At 31.7% G+C, this 15,416-nt stretch overlaps 1 protein-coding gene across 1 annotated transcript; it reads right to left on the bottom strand.

The window, feature by feature from the left end:
- Positions 1–203: 203 nt before the first annotated feature.
- Positions 204–937, bottom strand: LOC131614672 (transcription factor ORG3-like). The gene is made up of 2 exons (XM_058886232.1): positions 623–937; positions 204–380 (listed from the first exon to the last, which is right to left on the bottom strand). Exons 1-2 carry the CDS (start codon positions 935–937, stop codon positions 285–287), a joined length of 411 nt encoding a protein of 136 aa, XP_058742215.1. The 3' UTR covers positions 204–284.
- Between the last annotated feature and the right edge of the window lie 14,479 nt (positions 938–15,416).

Genomic DNA, 15,416 nt, shown 5'->3' with positions numbered 1-15,416 from the left:
TATTTTAGCAAAATACTTTTTTGTCCAGAATGTTAATTTCATGGTTCATTTTGATCTATTAACTTCAAAATGTTTGATTTTTTAACTCTTCAAAAGGTGTCATTTTAGTCTTTTTTATGATATTAGCGACGGAAAAATTTAAAAATCGGTCGCTAATATGAAAAAAAATTAAAATAACATCTTTTGAAAAGTTAAGGAGCCAATATAAAACTTTTTGAATTTAAGAGACCAAAATAAACCCTGAAGTTATCATACGGGACAAAAAGCTATTTTGCCTTTTATTTTTATCTTCCAACACTAGAATGATTGCATTGCTTCTCATATATTGACAGAAGCTTCTGAATTAGAACATCACACTCTAAACTTTGAGTTTTCTCCAGCTGCAGAAAACATTACATAAAATAATTTTAAACTAAATTTATGTCAAACCAAAATCATCAATTTAAATTATTTAATATTAGTAACTAACATTTGTTCCTTTTTAGTAAGTATTATCTTATCCATGTTTACTTCTTTAATATATTATATTTAAATATAACTTTGTATTTAGGGGCAATATTGATTTTTTGAATTAAAAAAAACTAAAAAAAGCTTATATTAAAGTCAATTGTAATATTATTACCTGAAAATGCAAGTTGTAAAAGAGTCTCCCTCCAAATGTTTTCGAAGAAGAAGAATTTAGTAGAACAAGTCCATTATTTTCTAAGCACATCAAGATCTCTGATAATGGAATGTTGTTAGCCTCATAAGAAGAAATATGAATAGCAAGCTCATTATCATTAAACCTACTTGTTGAAACCACAAAAGAAGAATCATAATTGGGATTAATTTTCCTTTGTGATTCTTTGTTGACTGCATATTCTTGCCTAGAAACCCTTGATAGAAGATCTTCTTTTTTCTTAGTTAATCCTTCAACCTGCTTTTGTAATTCTGGCATGTATTTTAAGATTCTTGGTGATCATAATCACTCTGGAGATGTACTCAGGTACATTCTCATTGTTCTTCATGTTGAGATTCTCATACTGCTTACGTAGAGACTGGAGCTTTACCTTCTTCATTGATGAGTCACCGCCATAACACCATACCAGTGTGTCTCAAGCAGCCTTCGTTGTCGTTGAATTAAAGATCTTCTCAAACACATCTGCATCCACAGACTGGTGGATGTAGAACAACGCTTTATGATCCTTCTTCTTCGTTTCTCTCTACACGTTTCTTTTTTGCTTTTATTACATCCACAGTAACCGCCATGTAACCGTCGTTGACGAGATCAAGCACATCTTGAGCGCCAAACAACACACACATCTGAATCATCCACCGATTCCAGTTCTTTCCATCAAACACCAAAATTTTTGTATTCAAACCATAATTTCCACCATTCATCTTCGATATTGTGCAAGAAATCACTAGGATCTCACTAAACACTTGTGTTTCGCGATCTCTAGAAATCAAGAAATGTGATTCTAATACGATTCTGATCTTCAATCCACTCTGAATTGAATGATTTTGAAATCAAAATAATCACACACCTCACATACATTTGTGTTTCCCTTCCCATGGATTTGAACTGTAGCTCTAGATACCAAATGTTGGAGCATAGTGGAACAAGATGAAGATGGAAGAAGATAAAGACGGTTACAGGAATGATTCTAAATTATTCTTATTACAAAGAGAAACTGCAATATATACTAAACCCATATTGGACCAACTATCCAAAGTCCAAACACACAAGGCCCAATGATACTGAATGTGCAATTACACTTCAACAAACTTGTGGTATCTTAGACCAATGGGGACGCACAAGTCAAAGATCAATTACTGCAGAAGTATGTGGTCATGGTAAAAGAGAAACTCAATCCATTAAAGGCATATTTGATTTTACATGTGCCAAGAAAGAAAAATGAATGGAAGATTCCTATCAAAGCTGGAGAGCACAAAGATGTCAATCATCAACGATTCTTTTTTGCTAAAAAGTTTGAGAGACTCAGTCACTCCACAACGGTCATTATGGCTCCTTTAACAATGAAAAAAAGACATAGCCATCATGGATCGAGTACATAAATTTTCCAAATCTCACTGAAATCAGTCTCCTTAAATGAAAAGCATGTGCATTCTTCATATTGCTCCTCCTTTCAAACTCAATGTTTTAACTGCTCTATGATCGTTCTCCCATTGAGGCATAGATATACTAAGGCCTTTCCAACTAGCTCCAAGACAATTATAGTTTTTTCATAATGGTAGTGGATTAAAGCTAAGGCCTTAGCTAATATCACAATCACCAGCATCTTAAAACTCTTTAATAATTATGTTGTTATTGTATATGAGATTCCAGGGTCCATTGTCATGGAAAACGATAGGAAATTCATATATAGAAATTTGAAAATCTCTTCCTGGACTTGTGAGTCAAATACTTTTTTATATAAGTTAAGCACTATCAACCTAATGGCCAAGAAAAGGTCATCACTAAAGTCCTACTAAAAGGACCAAAAAGATGATTAGATGGATCTAAAGGTAACTAGGAAAAAGTGTAAACAATAGTTCTTGGGCATACATTATCATAGTTCATTCCACCACCGAGGAGACACCATTCAAGCTTACATAAAATTTTGAGGTCGTCATTCGTGTTCAAGTATGGGAGTTGAACTAGAGGACGATGCACCCCCTCCAAGGTGAGGAAAAATCAGAAGTGATCTCAAAAGAGATAAATTACCTGGATGAAAAGAGATGTTTTTCTGCCTCATCAATGATGTAGTCAAAGAGGCCACAGTAATCAAGTAGTATAAAAGAGTAAAGCCCTAAGAGTTTCTCCTCGACGACCTTGTCCTTTAAAAAGATGACGTTAGTGGAAAAAAAGTTGTGGAAGGCAAGTTAGAAGAGAAATAGGAAGGTCCATATAGGGTTCAAACCATCACCAAAAGGGAGCATACTCAATAAAGACCCTCCCTAAAGAACTCGTTTCAAGAACGTGAAACACAACCAAACTTAAATGCTACTACAAGTAAGTCCATTTTCTGCTTTATTTCATTCATTTAAATTTATACAATGTGACATTCTAATAGAGGATCAAACTGTTAACTTTAATTGTTAAGAAGACGACATAATTTAATGATGTTTTCATCTCTTATATATATATATATATATATATATATATATATATATATATATATATATATATATATATATATATATATATATATATATATATATATATATATATATATATAAAGCAAGTAACATAGGGAGTGTGTGCTTCATCTTATTATTGCTAATACGAACAATATATTATATGAGATTTTTCAGATTCATCTTAAAATAAGATATTTATGGGTTCAATATATTTTTTGTCCCTATAAATTACCAAAATTTGTTTTTGGTTCTATGAAAAAAACGTGGATGTTTTGGTAACTACAAAATTATTATGCACGTAGTTTTAGTCTCTGTTATTAAACCAATTTATATTTTTGAATGATTATTTTTGCACATATGTTTAGAATGTTATAAAACGTTTTTAAAAAAAATTTGATTTCTAAATCGAGATTTTCATTATTTTTATCATTATCTTTTAAATTTTAAAAAATTTATATTTAATTCTTATTATTTTAAAAAATTCTAAAATTTATTAGCTAAATATTTAACAGTATTCTAAACATGTATAAAAAAATTATTCAAAATTTTAAAAAATTAAAAGGTAGTTAAACAATTTTTAAAATTTTAGAAAATAACAGAGACTAAAACTCTATATGCATAAATTTTTTGTAAGAACTAAAATATATTATTTTTTTAATAAGGACTAAAAATAAAAATTTGAGATATTTATAAAGACCAAAACCATATTTAATCCGAAATTCGTTAATAAAAAATAATACTTTTTAGTCTTTATGATAGATTATAGAAAATCTATTTAGTTTTTTTTTATATGTAATGAAAATTAAATTAAAATTTTTCTCATACATTATACATTATGTTATCATTAAAGAAAAATTTAAAAATTGTTTTTATTAATCATAATATAATTATTTTTATTATTGATTGAGTTTATATGTACAATTGTCAAATATCTATGATTAGGGATGACAAAATGGGCCGTCCGCCACGCTCCGTCTTTTGCCCGCCATAGAAAAGGCGGGATGGGCAAGCTCGCCAAATTAAAATGAGCCTAAAAATCAAGTCCGTCCCGTCAAGGTGGCGCGTTGGCTGACGGCGGACTTGTCAACCTAATTTTTTATTAATTTATTTTAAATATTTTTTAATAGATTAGTAGAACTTTTTTTTTTTAATTTTTTCATTAAATTTTTCCCTTATATTTTAAAACCATTTTTTATAAAACATCTCTTTAACAAATATTACTTAAAAAAATATTGCATATACAAATAAATGTATAAATTAAACCATAAAAAATTAGAATTACTGGAATTAACTAAAAATGATGGACTTAAGGCGGATAGGCTGAACTAATAGATGAGGCAGACTTAAGGCGGGATATGCTGAACGAATATGTGAGGCGGACTTTGGCGAACAATAGATTTTTGCAGGGCGAACATTGGCGGGGTGGTGGACGGCAGACCTAAAATCTCAACTCAGCACGCCATTTTATGGCGGGTGCGCGTGTCGGTCCGAAATGCCACAGCCCGTTTTGCCACCCCTATCTATGACATATCTAAATTTTTTTTAAGAGCCCTCACAAGTGTCACACTTACCATAGTTAAACGCGTTTCAAAAGTAAAGAAATATACAAATCAAACATCTAATTAAATTAATTAACAAATGGAAAACAAAGTCATTATTATCATGTCTTAAAAGCTCAATCTATAAAGAATAAGTAAATAGCTCTTACTACTTCTTTGAAGGAAACAATATAATTAGTTAACACAAGAATATCAGCCACTAGCTTCCATCGTAAAGTCCATGTCAACTAGGCAATGGTTATATTCATAATAATGTTTTTGGTAATTAAATTACATACTTTATTATAACTATTTAATTACTATATATATAAAAACCAACAACTTCAGTGGTTTATTCGTATAGCATGATATATGACTTGGACCTGTGGAATCATATCTACTTGACAATTAAAAACAAAAATCAGTAATGATGTTAAGGGTCTGAAAACATCAAGTTTTTTCGAATTGTTCAATGTATCAGTGAACTGGATATATACTTTACGTCAACAACTAGAATTAGTTTAATCAATTGTAAACGAAATGAGTTCCCTAAGTTTCCAATTCCAAATTTTATAGTATTAAATTCAAACTTTGAATACAGCTAAGTCAAGTTGTAGATATGGCTACGTGAATTCCAACGAGAGACCAAAATTTAATTATATATATTAATTTGTGTACATGCGCTTCCAACCCAAGTTTAATTATATCTTATTATAGATTCTATATTTTGTTTGATAATCGCTTGGCAGGCTAAACTTATACATACCTCCAATTGAATACTATTATTAAAGACAGGGAGGAACTCATAGTATTGCAAAATTAAGTCAATGCAAACAAATATTAATTTTACAGGTCTTTTAATTTGTTAGTCTATATAATGTTGAGTTGAATGATTTATTTACAAATGTTCAAATGAAATAAGCTTTTTAGTAGGCTAATAGGCCAATCAGATCTTCGAAAAAGCCAAACTCAGGCAAAAAAAAAGTCTACGATAGACTACAGACAAGCCTAACTCGACCCAGCCTATTCTCACCACCACTGGTGGTCCCAATCTCATTAACACATATTAACACTTTAACGTTCAAGTAAATGATGTTTGAGAAATGTAATTTTGCTAGAGTAAACAAATGAATACATATTTATAACATGTAGTGGGATTTATATCACTACTACAAATATTATATTTTATAATAAAAATTTATCTTGCTGGACTAATCAATAGAGGTATAATTTTTACGGTGCCTTAATTTAATTTTAGTTTTTAATTAAAAAATATATCACATATTTCCTTAGTTGTTAGAAAAATCGAGGAAAAAATCTTTAGGAACTAGCTTCGTTTCAGAGCACTTCGATTTCGATTTCGTATTTTATTTATAATTAAAATGGTGTTTTGTTTTTTATTTTAATATTAAAAATAAATGATCGTTCCCCTCATTTAATTGATAAAATCAATGAGAAAAATTACCCAAATTTTAAATATAAAGCACCACGTTCTCTACTCTTGCCCTAAATCTAATTTATCTTTCTAACTTCATTTTTTATTTATTGATAAATTATATTTTGTGTTTTTCTTGTTGTTGTTGATTTTGTTATTGTTTATGTTGTTGTTACTGTCATACCCCAAAATTTGCCTTACATAGTGCAGTCATAATTATTCAAAAGCTCAGGAGATTCATCAAGTCATTCTCTTGAGCAAAGGTCCCTAAAAGCTAGGGTTTGAGATTCTCTTAGGAGAATCAAGAAGATAAGGTTCTTAATCTAGGGCATATGGTTCATAGTGACCTAATATAACTCCATGAAAAAGTCAAGGCATAACTCCAAAGATTACCTGCTCAAACAATCCCAAGATCCACAGTCAACTGATTCAAAACCAAAGTCAAGGCATGATCTAAACTTATAACCATTGGCCACACAACAAGTATGGGGATGTATATCCATCATTTGATCAAAGCTTGATCATGATTCCATTAATAGAAACTCAGAGATGAACAAATAAAGAAAGTTCAAATTAGGGTTTCTTTAGGAGAAAGTCAACCCAACTTTGACTGAGCATAACTTTCACATGGAACATCAAAAATTCCCCACTCAAAGCCTATTTTGAAGGAAATTGGATTCTCTACAACTTTGTCTCTCACAAGCCAGAGCTAAAAATGCCCCATTTAAGAGATACAAAGCAAAAGATTACAGGTCATTTTCAGGCATCCTTCAAAAGCAGTTTTTTGTTAAAGAAGATATGATCAAGATAAAAGCTCCAAATGAAAAATATATTCCAAAGTGGCTTGTAGAGGACTTCTTGAGGTTTCCAAAAAGTCTTAGAAATCCCTCATAACTTAAAAATTGAGTGAGATATGCTTGGTCAAAGTTGGGTAATTTTAGAGGACCAAATGTGAAATAAAGGAGGTCCAAATTGAATTTCTTGCAAGTGGGCCTATATTTTATGACTCAAACTTGATCCATAAGTTATCCAAACCATGTACCACGAATTTCACCTTTTATTTATTTTTTATATGATTTTTATTTCATTTAACAATGATTTAAAAATAATATAATTGAAGAAAATCAAGTATTGTGTGAAAAAGATTCATATTGACTATTTCCAATCACAATTATGACAGAATTATAATCTATTTTCGTGGTATATTAATTGGGAAGGAATTAATAGAAGATTTGGACAAAGTTAGAAAGTTTCCAATCAAATCTCTAATCAAATTTCTCAATATTGAAAGATTGGATTCAAGTGAGGTTTTGGACAATTTTATTGACCTAACTCGTTGCCTATAAGTACCTAACATATACCACTTGAATAAGGGTTGAGAATTCTGCCCAGAGAGAGAGTTGCAAGAACGAAAAAAAGCTCCAAGAACTCAGAATCGATTTCAAGGAATTTGTGCCTTTCAACGAGAATTGAAGGTTGCAAAAGATTCACAGAAGGATTCTGAACGTGTCTGGATACTCGCGCGACACCAACAACCCCAGAACATTCTCCTATAAGCCAAGGTAAGTGCTTCTAAATTTTGGATCGATTAGTCTGATTCATGCATCTATTTGATAATTGGTTTGTGTATTATGCTTTGCTTGATTGCTGTGAACATTCGTGATGTATTAATCTTGTTTCTGGGCGCGTTTTACTTGAAACACCATTGGAGACCGTCGCGAGCTTTAGGGTTTTAAATTAGGGGTTTCGAGAAGGGGTAAAATTAGGGTAAATTAATCACATGGTCATGTTCGTATAATCAGGGTGAATGAATCTGGAAGGGTGCGCGTTATTTATATGTATGTATGGGCCAATCGCTATTTTTGAAGCGCGTTTGCTAGGGGATAAACCATAGCTAATTCGTAGCTAAAACATAAGAGTTTTTGCAGGTTTTTGTGAAGAGGACGAAGACGTGTCCTCACGTTACTGGCTAATTTGAAATTTCGCGCCTGTTTTCATTAAGGTTTTCTTGTTTTGTATATAATGTTTGGAAAGCGCATAATAAACACTAAAGCAATTCAGTTGGGATGGTTGAGGGGCGCGTATGGGAGGGTGAGGCCGCAGGTTCGAGCCTCCCCTCCAACATTATTTTTTCTGAAATACTTGCTTCCTGATTCAGTGAGCGCCTTGCCCTGTAGAACACCATACACCTCTCAAATCAGAGCCATAGAACACCCACTAAATTAAATCCCACGCACCCAAGGCCTAGTCCCCATACCATGAGTCCTCATAATAACCCTACTGAATCAAAACCCTAATAAATGAATTAAATTTGAATTAATTTGTTTGTTTTAATTAGAATAGTTTAATATATATTTATTAATATTGCAACAATTATTTTATAAATAAATTAATATATGATGTATGCTAAATTATAATTTGTTACTCGTGCCGATTAAATCGATTAATCGCTATGGTTAACAATATTTTTAATTGAAATGTTATTTAATTAAATAAAAAATTGGTTTCTATTATTTGGTTAAATGGTTGCAACTATCTTATTAGTTGTGATGATTAACCGTCTTCCCTTCGATTTAATTTGTTATTCTTTTTAATCGAATCAATCGATTACGAGGGGTAACAATGCACATAAAAATTCTATAAAATTATTAAAATATACCTTAATTCATTATTAGTGATAATCGAATCAATCGATTAAAATTGGTAATGGTGCAAATTATTAATCTTTTAACTATGGTAATTGAATCAATCAATTATTGCGGTTAATAGTACAAATTAAATCAGGGTTGTACGCCCACTCTTAAAACACTCCTAAAATACTTTTCAAAACCACAAATATCAAACCACGGATTATCATAACCACGATAGGCTATGCAAAAGCCTCTAAAAACCATATCAAATCAAACTCTAACTCTAAGGGCGTACAACCCTTCCCCGAACTACGTAGACTCTGATCCTCCCTAAGGAGGTACGTAGGCACTTGGCAACAAGGCGAGTCCCCCCTCCTCCAAATCTTAATCATTTTCAATAATTAAACTTTTAACCCTAATAATTGTCTGTTACCCTTTTCTGCCATAACCCTTATCTTTGCATGTTAACCTTTAGGAAAGGGTTTTGGGTGCCTAACACCTTCCCTTAACCCGAATATAGTATCTTACCCTTAATCTCTTAACCATTAAAGGTTTCCTATTCGCCTTGGTAGAATAGGTGGCGACTCTCTAAGTATAATTTTTAGGCAGGTTGCTACAGTTACTGTTACTGTTATTGTTTTTGTTTTGTTGTTGTTGTTGTTGTTGTGATATTGTAGTTATGTTTTAGAAATAATTTCTAATGTTGTCATCAAGACAATCATTTAATAATTTATTGCGAAGATATTGCAACCCAAAAAGATAATGGTCAATGTTTAGAAGTTATAACTGATATTTCTTACCGTTCACTATTTTTTATTGGTCTGTTATAAAAGTTATCTATTCTTTTGGCTGGACTGACAATCGAGGGTAAAAGTCCCTTAAGGACACGCTTCGATACCCAACAACTTATGTTTATAGTTTTATTTCTTTTAAAATGTTGCCCTTATTTTATTCTTTTTTAATTAAAATATAAATCAGCTACTCATTCGATTGCTAATGTCAATCAAAACGAAAACTAATGATGACCTTAATTATATTCTAGTTTTTAATTAAAATATAAATTAGTTATTCTCTCGGTATTTAATGCTAATTGAGAGAAAAAATCCAGCAACATTGTTTTTCAAAATCACAATGTTAGATCTCATTCACTTTTGCATTTCTCGTAAATTTTTTGAACCCTAGCAAATAAAACACCTTCTTCATCTTCCCCGCCTAACAGACAAAACACCATCTTCCATTAATTCGAAAACACCATTCTTCATCTTCTCCACTAAACAAAAATCAAACTTCATTTTTCAAGTCAAACAAAGTAATCGAATGCAACTAGAAGAAGGAAATTCAAATGAAGCTCGAATAAGGAAAATTGAAACTCAAACCAACTCATTTATTTGACATGCTCATCACATTTCTAGTACGTAAATACTTTCTCCTTGACTATACCATTAATGTTGTTGTTGTTGTTGTTGTTGTTGTTGAGATATTTAAGATTTAATGTTATTTTTGTTTTGGAGACTAAGAGTTTAATATTGTTGTTTATTGTTGTTGGTGTAGTTATAGTTGTTATGTTGAGATTGAAGGTTTATGCTATTGTTGTTGTTGAGACTGAATGTTCATTGTTTTCGTTGTTGTTGGTGGTGTAGTGTAGTTGTTTTGTTCAGATAGAAGATTTAATATTATTGTTGTTGTTGAGATTGAATGTCCATTATTATTATTGTTGTTGTTATTGTGTTAACTTGCAAAAGTCTTCACATCTTATTTAAAGGTTATTAAAATGAGTAGTTTATATAGGTGTAGAATTATTACAATGTGATTTAGCAAAATTTTGAACTTAGTAAAGTTATAATTAAAAATGCATCATTAATTTGTGAAGGATTTCGATTTTATTTTCAGAAAACACATAATTATGGATCTTAGATGGATGAAAGACAATATATTAAGTGACGAGTATGAGAATGGTGTAGTTCAATTTCTCGAATTTTCCAAAAGAAACCTTCTTGATAACATAAGAATTCCGTATTGTCCTTGTAAAATATGCGAGAATACAAAAAAATGTGGAAAGAAAGAAATTTTCAATCATCTATGTTGTGATGGATTTGTCAACATTATACGCCATGGGTGTCACATGATGAGGTGACAAAAAACATATCTATGTCACATAAATATGAACATGATGAGGATATAGATGATCAACTAGAAGATATGATCTGTGATATTGGAAAAGTTATTATTTCTAGGGTGCTAAAATTTACGTAGAGACAAGGAAGAGACGTTAATTCCAAGGTGTAAATTTTTTACACGATTGTCAATTATGTTAAGGCAAAAAGTTGGTGGATGAATATAAGTTTCACTCAATTGCTTGAATTGTTAAAAGAAATGCTTCCAAAAGGTAACATGTTGTCGAACAATAATTATAAAGCCAAGAAGACATTCTATCCAACGGGTTTAGACTAAGTCAAAATACAGGCATGTCATAATGATTGTATATTATATAATAAAGAGTATAAAAAATGAATGAGTGTGCGAGATATGGAGAGTCTCACTATAAGATGATGATAATGTATGTAGAAAGGGTCCTATTGCCAAGGTGATGTGGTACCTACCGATAATTCCAAGGTTCAAGAAACTATTTGTTAATGTAAATGATACAAAGATAATTAAATGGCATGCATTTGAAATAAAATATGATGAAAATATCTGCCATGTAGTTGATTCTTGGCAATGGAGGAAAATTGATTCGTTGTTTTCAAATTTTGGCCATGAGTCAAGAAACCTTAGGCTTGGATTTGCCACCGATGGAATGAACCTGTTTGTTAATGTGAATACTAACTATACTTTATGACATGTTCTTTTCATATTTTATAACCTATCTCTGTGGCTGTGCATGAAGTACAAGTATATGATGTTATATATTGTTAACTCCTTGGTTTTGAGGTAGGCAGAATTTTGCTAAAACATGATGCTCAAAGGATGTTAATCAAGATGACATAACACCTTGATCTCTTGTTACAACTGGGTGTGAGCTTACATAAAAAAGCAGATGTCCTAACTGATGTCGTGGCATCCTGTATCAGAAGATCAACACAAGCTGTTTAGAATTTTGACAGATTTGATTTGTTTTAAATTTATTCTGGGATATTTCCCTTGGATATATTTCAGTGATTTACGCATGTCAAGAATATTTAATCTAGAACAAAGGAATCAAATCTCCACCATAATTAAGGTATTTAAAATTTGAAGATTAAAGCAATATTTGTTTTTAAGATTAAAAAAAAATTCTCTGCAGATTCGTTGCAACTCTCAGCTTGTGTATCAAGTAAATAATCTCGAAGCCCATGGATAAATGAAGACTATTTAAAGAGTTCCTTAGACCTAATGTAACTAAGTCTTTTCACAATTGTAAAATTAGGGGAATGTTAGAAAGCTTAGGTTTTGAGAGTCTCTTGTGTTTCAAGTCTACCACATATCTTTTGATATTGTGTGGCACACTGTATGTTGCTTGACCATTTGTCAAGCTGTTTATTCTTACTCATAAGCCTTTAGGTAATGAGTTAAGTTCTTTGTTCTCACTCTTAAAGCTTTTAAGCAAAAGAGTAGAATTCTTATATTGGAAGTGTGATCTTCTAAATTGGTTTGTTTTTGATACAATAATTGGGATTAAGGCTGTTGGATATCACTGCGGTGTTTGAAAGTGGGATGGAGATTTCTCATGTCTAGATATCGAATTCTAGGCAGAAGTAACGCTGCACAGTGATTAGGCGAGAAATTGTAAACTTGGACTATTTAGCTTTGAACTAATACTGCTGATAGTAGACTTCCTTCTTGGCTTGGTGGCCCTTAGAGTATGTGTTGTTTGCACTGAACTGGGTTAACATCCTACGTGTTATTTATCATTATGCAATTTTAATTAAGTATCAAATTCAATTTGATGAGTTTGGTTTATTTCCAAATGTCATAAGATTTGTCTTGACATCATGTAAGACAATTGTGTTAGCATGTGTTATGCCTGTATCAGAATTTTCAATTGGCATCAGAGCAAGCCCCCTGTGTATTTATTGGGTGAGCTTCAGGGAGATATTTTTCTGGTATCATTTATCTTTTGGAAAGCTATGGTGATTGTTATACCCCAAAATTTGCCCACATCTTTTTTCAAGAAAACTCCAATCTGAAAATTAAGAGTTTCATATAATCATGGATTTTTATTTCAAATATCCTAGCATATGAAGTACTTAAATTTCAGAATTTCTCTTACACAGTAACTTGGCTAACAATGGAATTTATTCTTACGCAAACGCCAAATGCTGTTCATTACACCACAAATACTATTTATTTTACAGATAAATAGTACTAACACAGTTCATGCAGGGTTAAATCTTTTTGCAGGCGCAAAAGCAGGAAACTCACACTGTACTGGTAACAATTGTTTTTGGTTTCCCACTAACTTTTGTACTATATTCCATTATTTTCAAAATCTTTTCAAATCTCTCCTTTCAAATTCAAATCTCAACTTTATTCTCCATCTCTCTTTTTCCAACAATACCTTACACTTTCTTTCAAATCTCACTTCCACTCAAATTTTCCTTTTGTACGGAATCACATCATTCCCCAACGTTTCTATCATCTTTCCATTCTATAAATACCTCTCATTCTTCCCACAAATCTCACATCAAATTCTAATTCATCTTTCAAATTCCTATCTCATATCTATTTTCTCTTCTTCCCTAACAAGAATGGCAAAGTGGATAGAGACACTGTTTCTTACAGTCATCACCATTGCTACGGTGATCATGACTTTCTTCTGCCTACACAGTCCTGAGGAGTGTGGACCTGCAATGGTTATGCTCCCAATCATCTACATGTTATTGATCATAGCATGGTTCATCAACCGTCATTTTTAAAATTTGTCGTGTTTCTTAAACGTACCGTCTACTCGTCGTACTGTTCAATAGTATGTAATATTTATGCTGTCAGTATTAAATGTTGTACTAGTTGTCATAATATTGCTTAATTACTAAGATAATATTTTGTGTATTTTCTGCCAGTCAAATATTTCTATTTCTGTGCATTAAATAATTTTCAGGTTATTATCGGTAATTTTGCCCGCATACTGTAAATATCAGTTATTTATTATGTTTCTGTTTTCTAACAAGTCATGTAAATAAATTTTCATGCTTCACACCAAACAAAAAACAAAAATAACAACAAAAAAGAAAATTAACTTTGACAGTTGATTTTTCACTTTAACTGCTGCTTCAGTACACGAACAGTCAGTTGACGGCCAGACTGCAGACAGTACAATTCTCAGTGATTTGTACAATCAATCAAATCAATCATTCACAATTCAAATTTCCAAGATTTTTGTGTTAGAAGTCTTCTGAATATCACGCGATTAGCAGAAACTCAGCACTGCACAAAAATCAGGTACGCTTAACTGCCTCCTATACAGACAGTCCCTAATCAGGGTTTTTCTTGTTTTAACAGGAGCAACAAGTTTTGAGAGCTCAAATGGATTTCATATACATCCATACATCTCAAAGTACCATCATACAAATTTTCAAACTTCAATTCACTCAGACGCACCGTCAGCAGCTCAAACAGTCAACAGACGACCCGTTTGACCAAAAAAGTCAACTGACAGTCAAAAATGAAATTTTTTGTCAAAGTCCATATTTTGTCAAAGGATTCAACATTTGATCATTGGATGATCACAATTCATCAAGGAAAGATCAAAAATCAACAAAACCCTAAGATTCAAAATTAGGGTTTTTGCCTGAAAAGTCAACTCAACTTTGACTGATCATAACTCTCTCATCCTTCATCCAAAAAATGTCAACCAAAGCTCATTTTGAAGGAAATTCAATTATCTTTCAAATGCAATTGATCCCATGGTCATAGCATTCACCATTTGAAAAATATGGCCAAAGACATTACAGGTCATTTTCAAAGTCAACAAAAAGACACTTTTTTCAAAAGGACACACAAGGAGAACCAAAAATCATTTTGATATGAGACCAAAGACATTGGTTAGAGGACTCTTTGAGGTTTCCAAAAAGTGCAAGATCTCCTTCATATGACAAAAATTGAAGGATTTACACCTTGTTGAAGTTGGCTAAATTTTGGGAAAATGCATGAAATCAACATTGCTCAAAAATGTTTTTTTTCCAAATGAGTCCAAGTTTTTGTGGTCCAAACATCTTTGCCATGTTACTATGGACCTCCCACGACCAAGATTAAGCCCATATCTTAATTGGCCATTTTTTTGCATAATTTTATCTTACTTTAAGATTAAAATTAAAAAGAAAATGCATGGATAATTGATGGCTTGATCTCCAAGTATGACACACCTCCAAAGTCTTCATTTTTCTGCAGAAAATTGATGCCCAAGGCAAGAGCATTGAATGGAGTCAAGGATTGGTCAAAAATTCAAGGTTTTTAATATTTTAAAAACCAAACTTTCAACAAAGGCAACAAGGCTTCTTGCTTCACTTCCAAGCAGCCTTTGGGCTATAAAAGAAGCATCATACTTCAGCAACAAGGAGACACGAAAAAGAGAGCAAGAGTATAGCAAGAAATCTCACAAAAATTCTCAAAATTTCCATATACTTTGTAATTTTCAAATTCTATATTCCAAGCAATATTAATACAAACAATCATTTCCAATCATCTTCTCAAGCAACATAGAGTAAGATTGAA

This window comes from Vicia villosa, linkage group LG6, assembly GCF_029867415.1.
Source record: "Vicia villosa cultivar HV-30 ecotype Madison, WI linkage group LG6, Vvil1.0, whole genome shotgun sequence".
NCBI lineage: Eukaryota > Viridiplantae > Streptophyta > Magnoliopsida > Fabales > Fabaceae > Vicia > Vicia villosa.
This window is presented reverse-complemented; position numbering and strand designations above follow the sequence as displayed.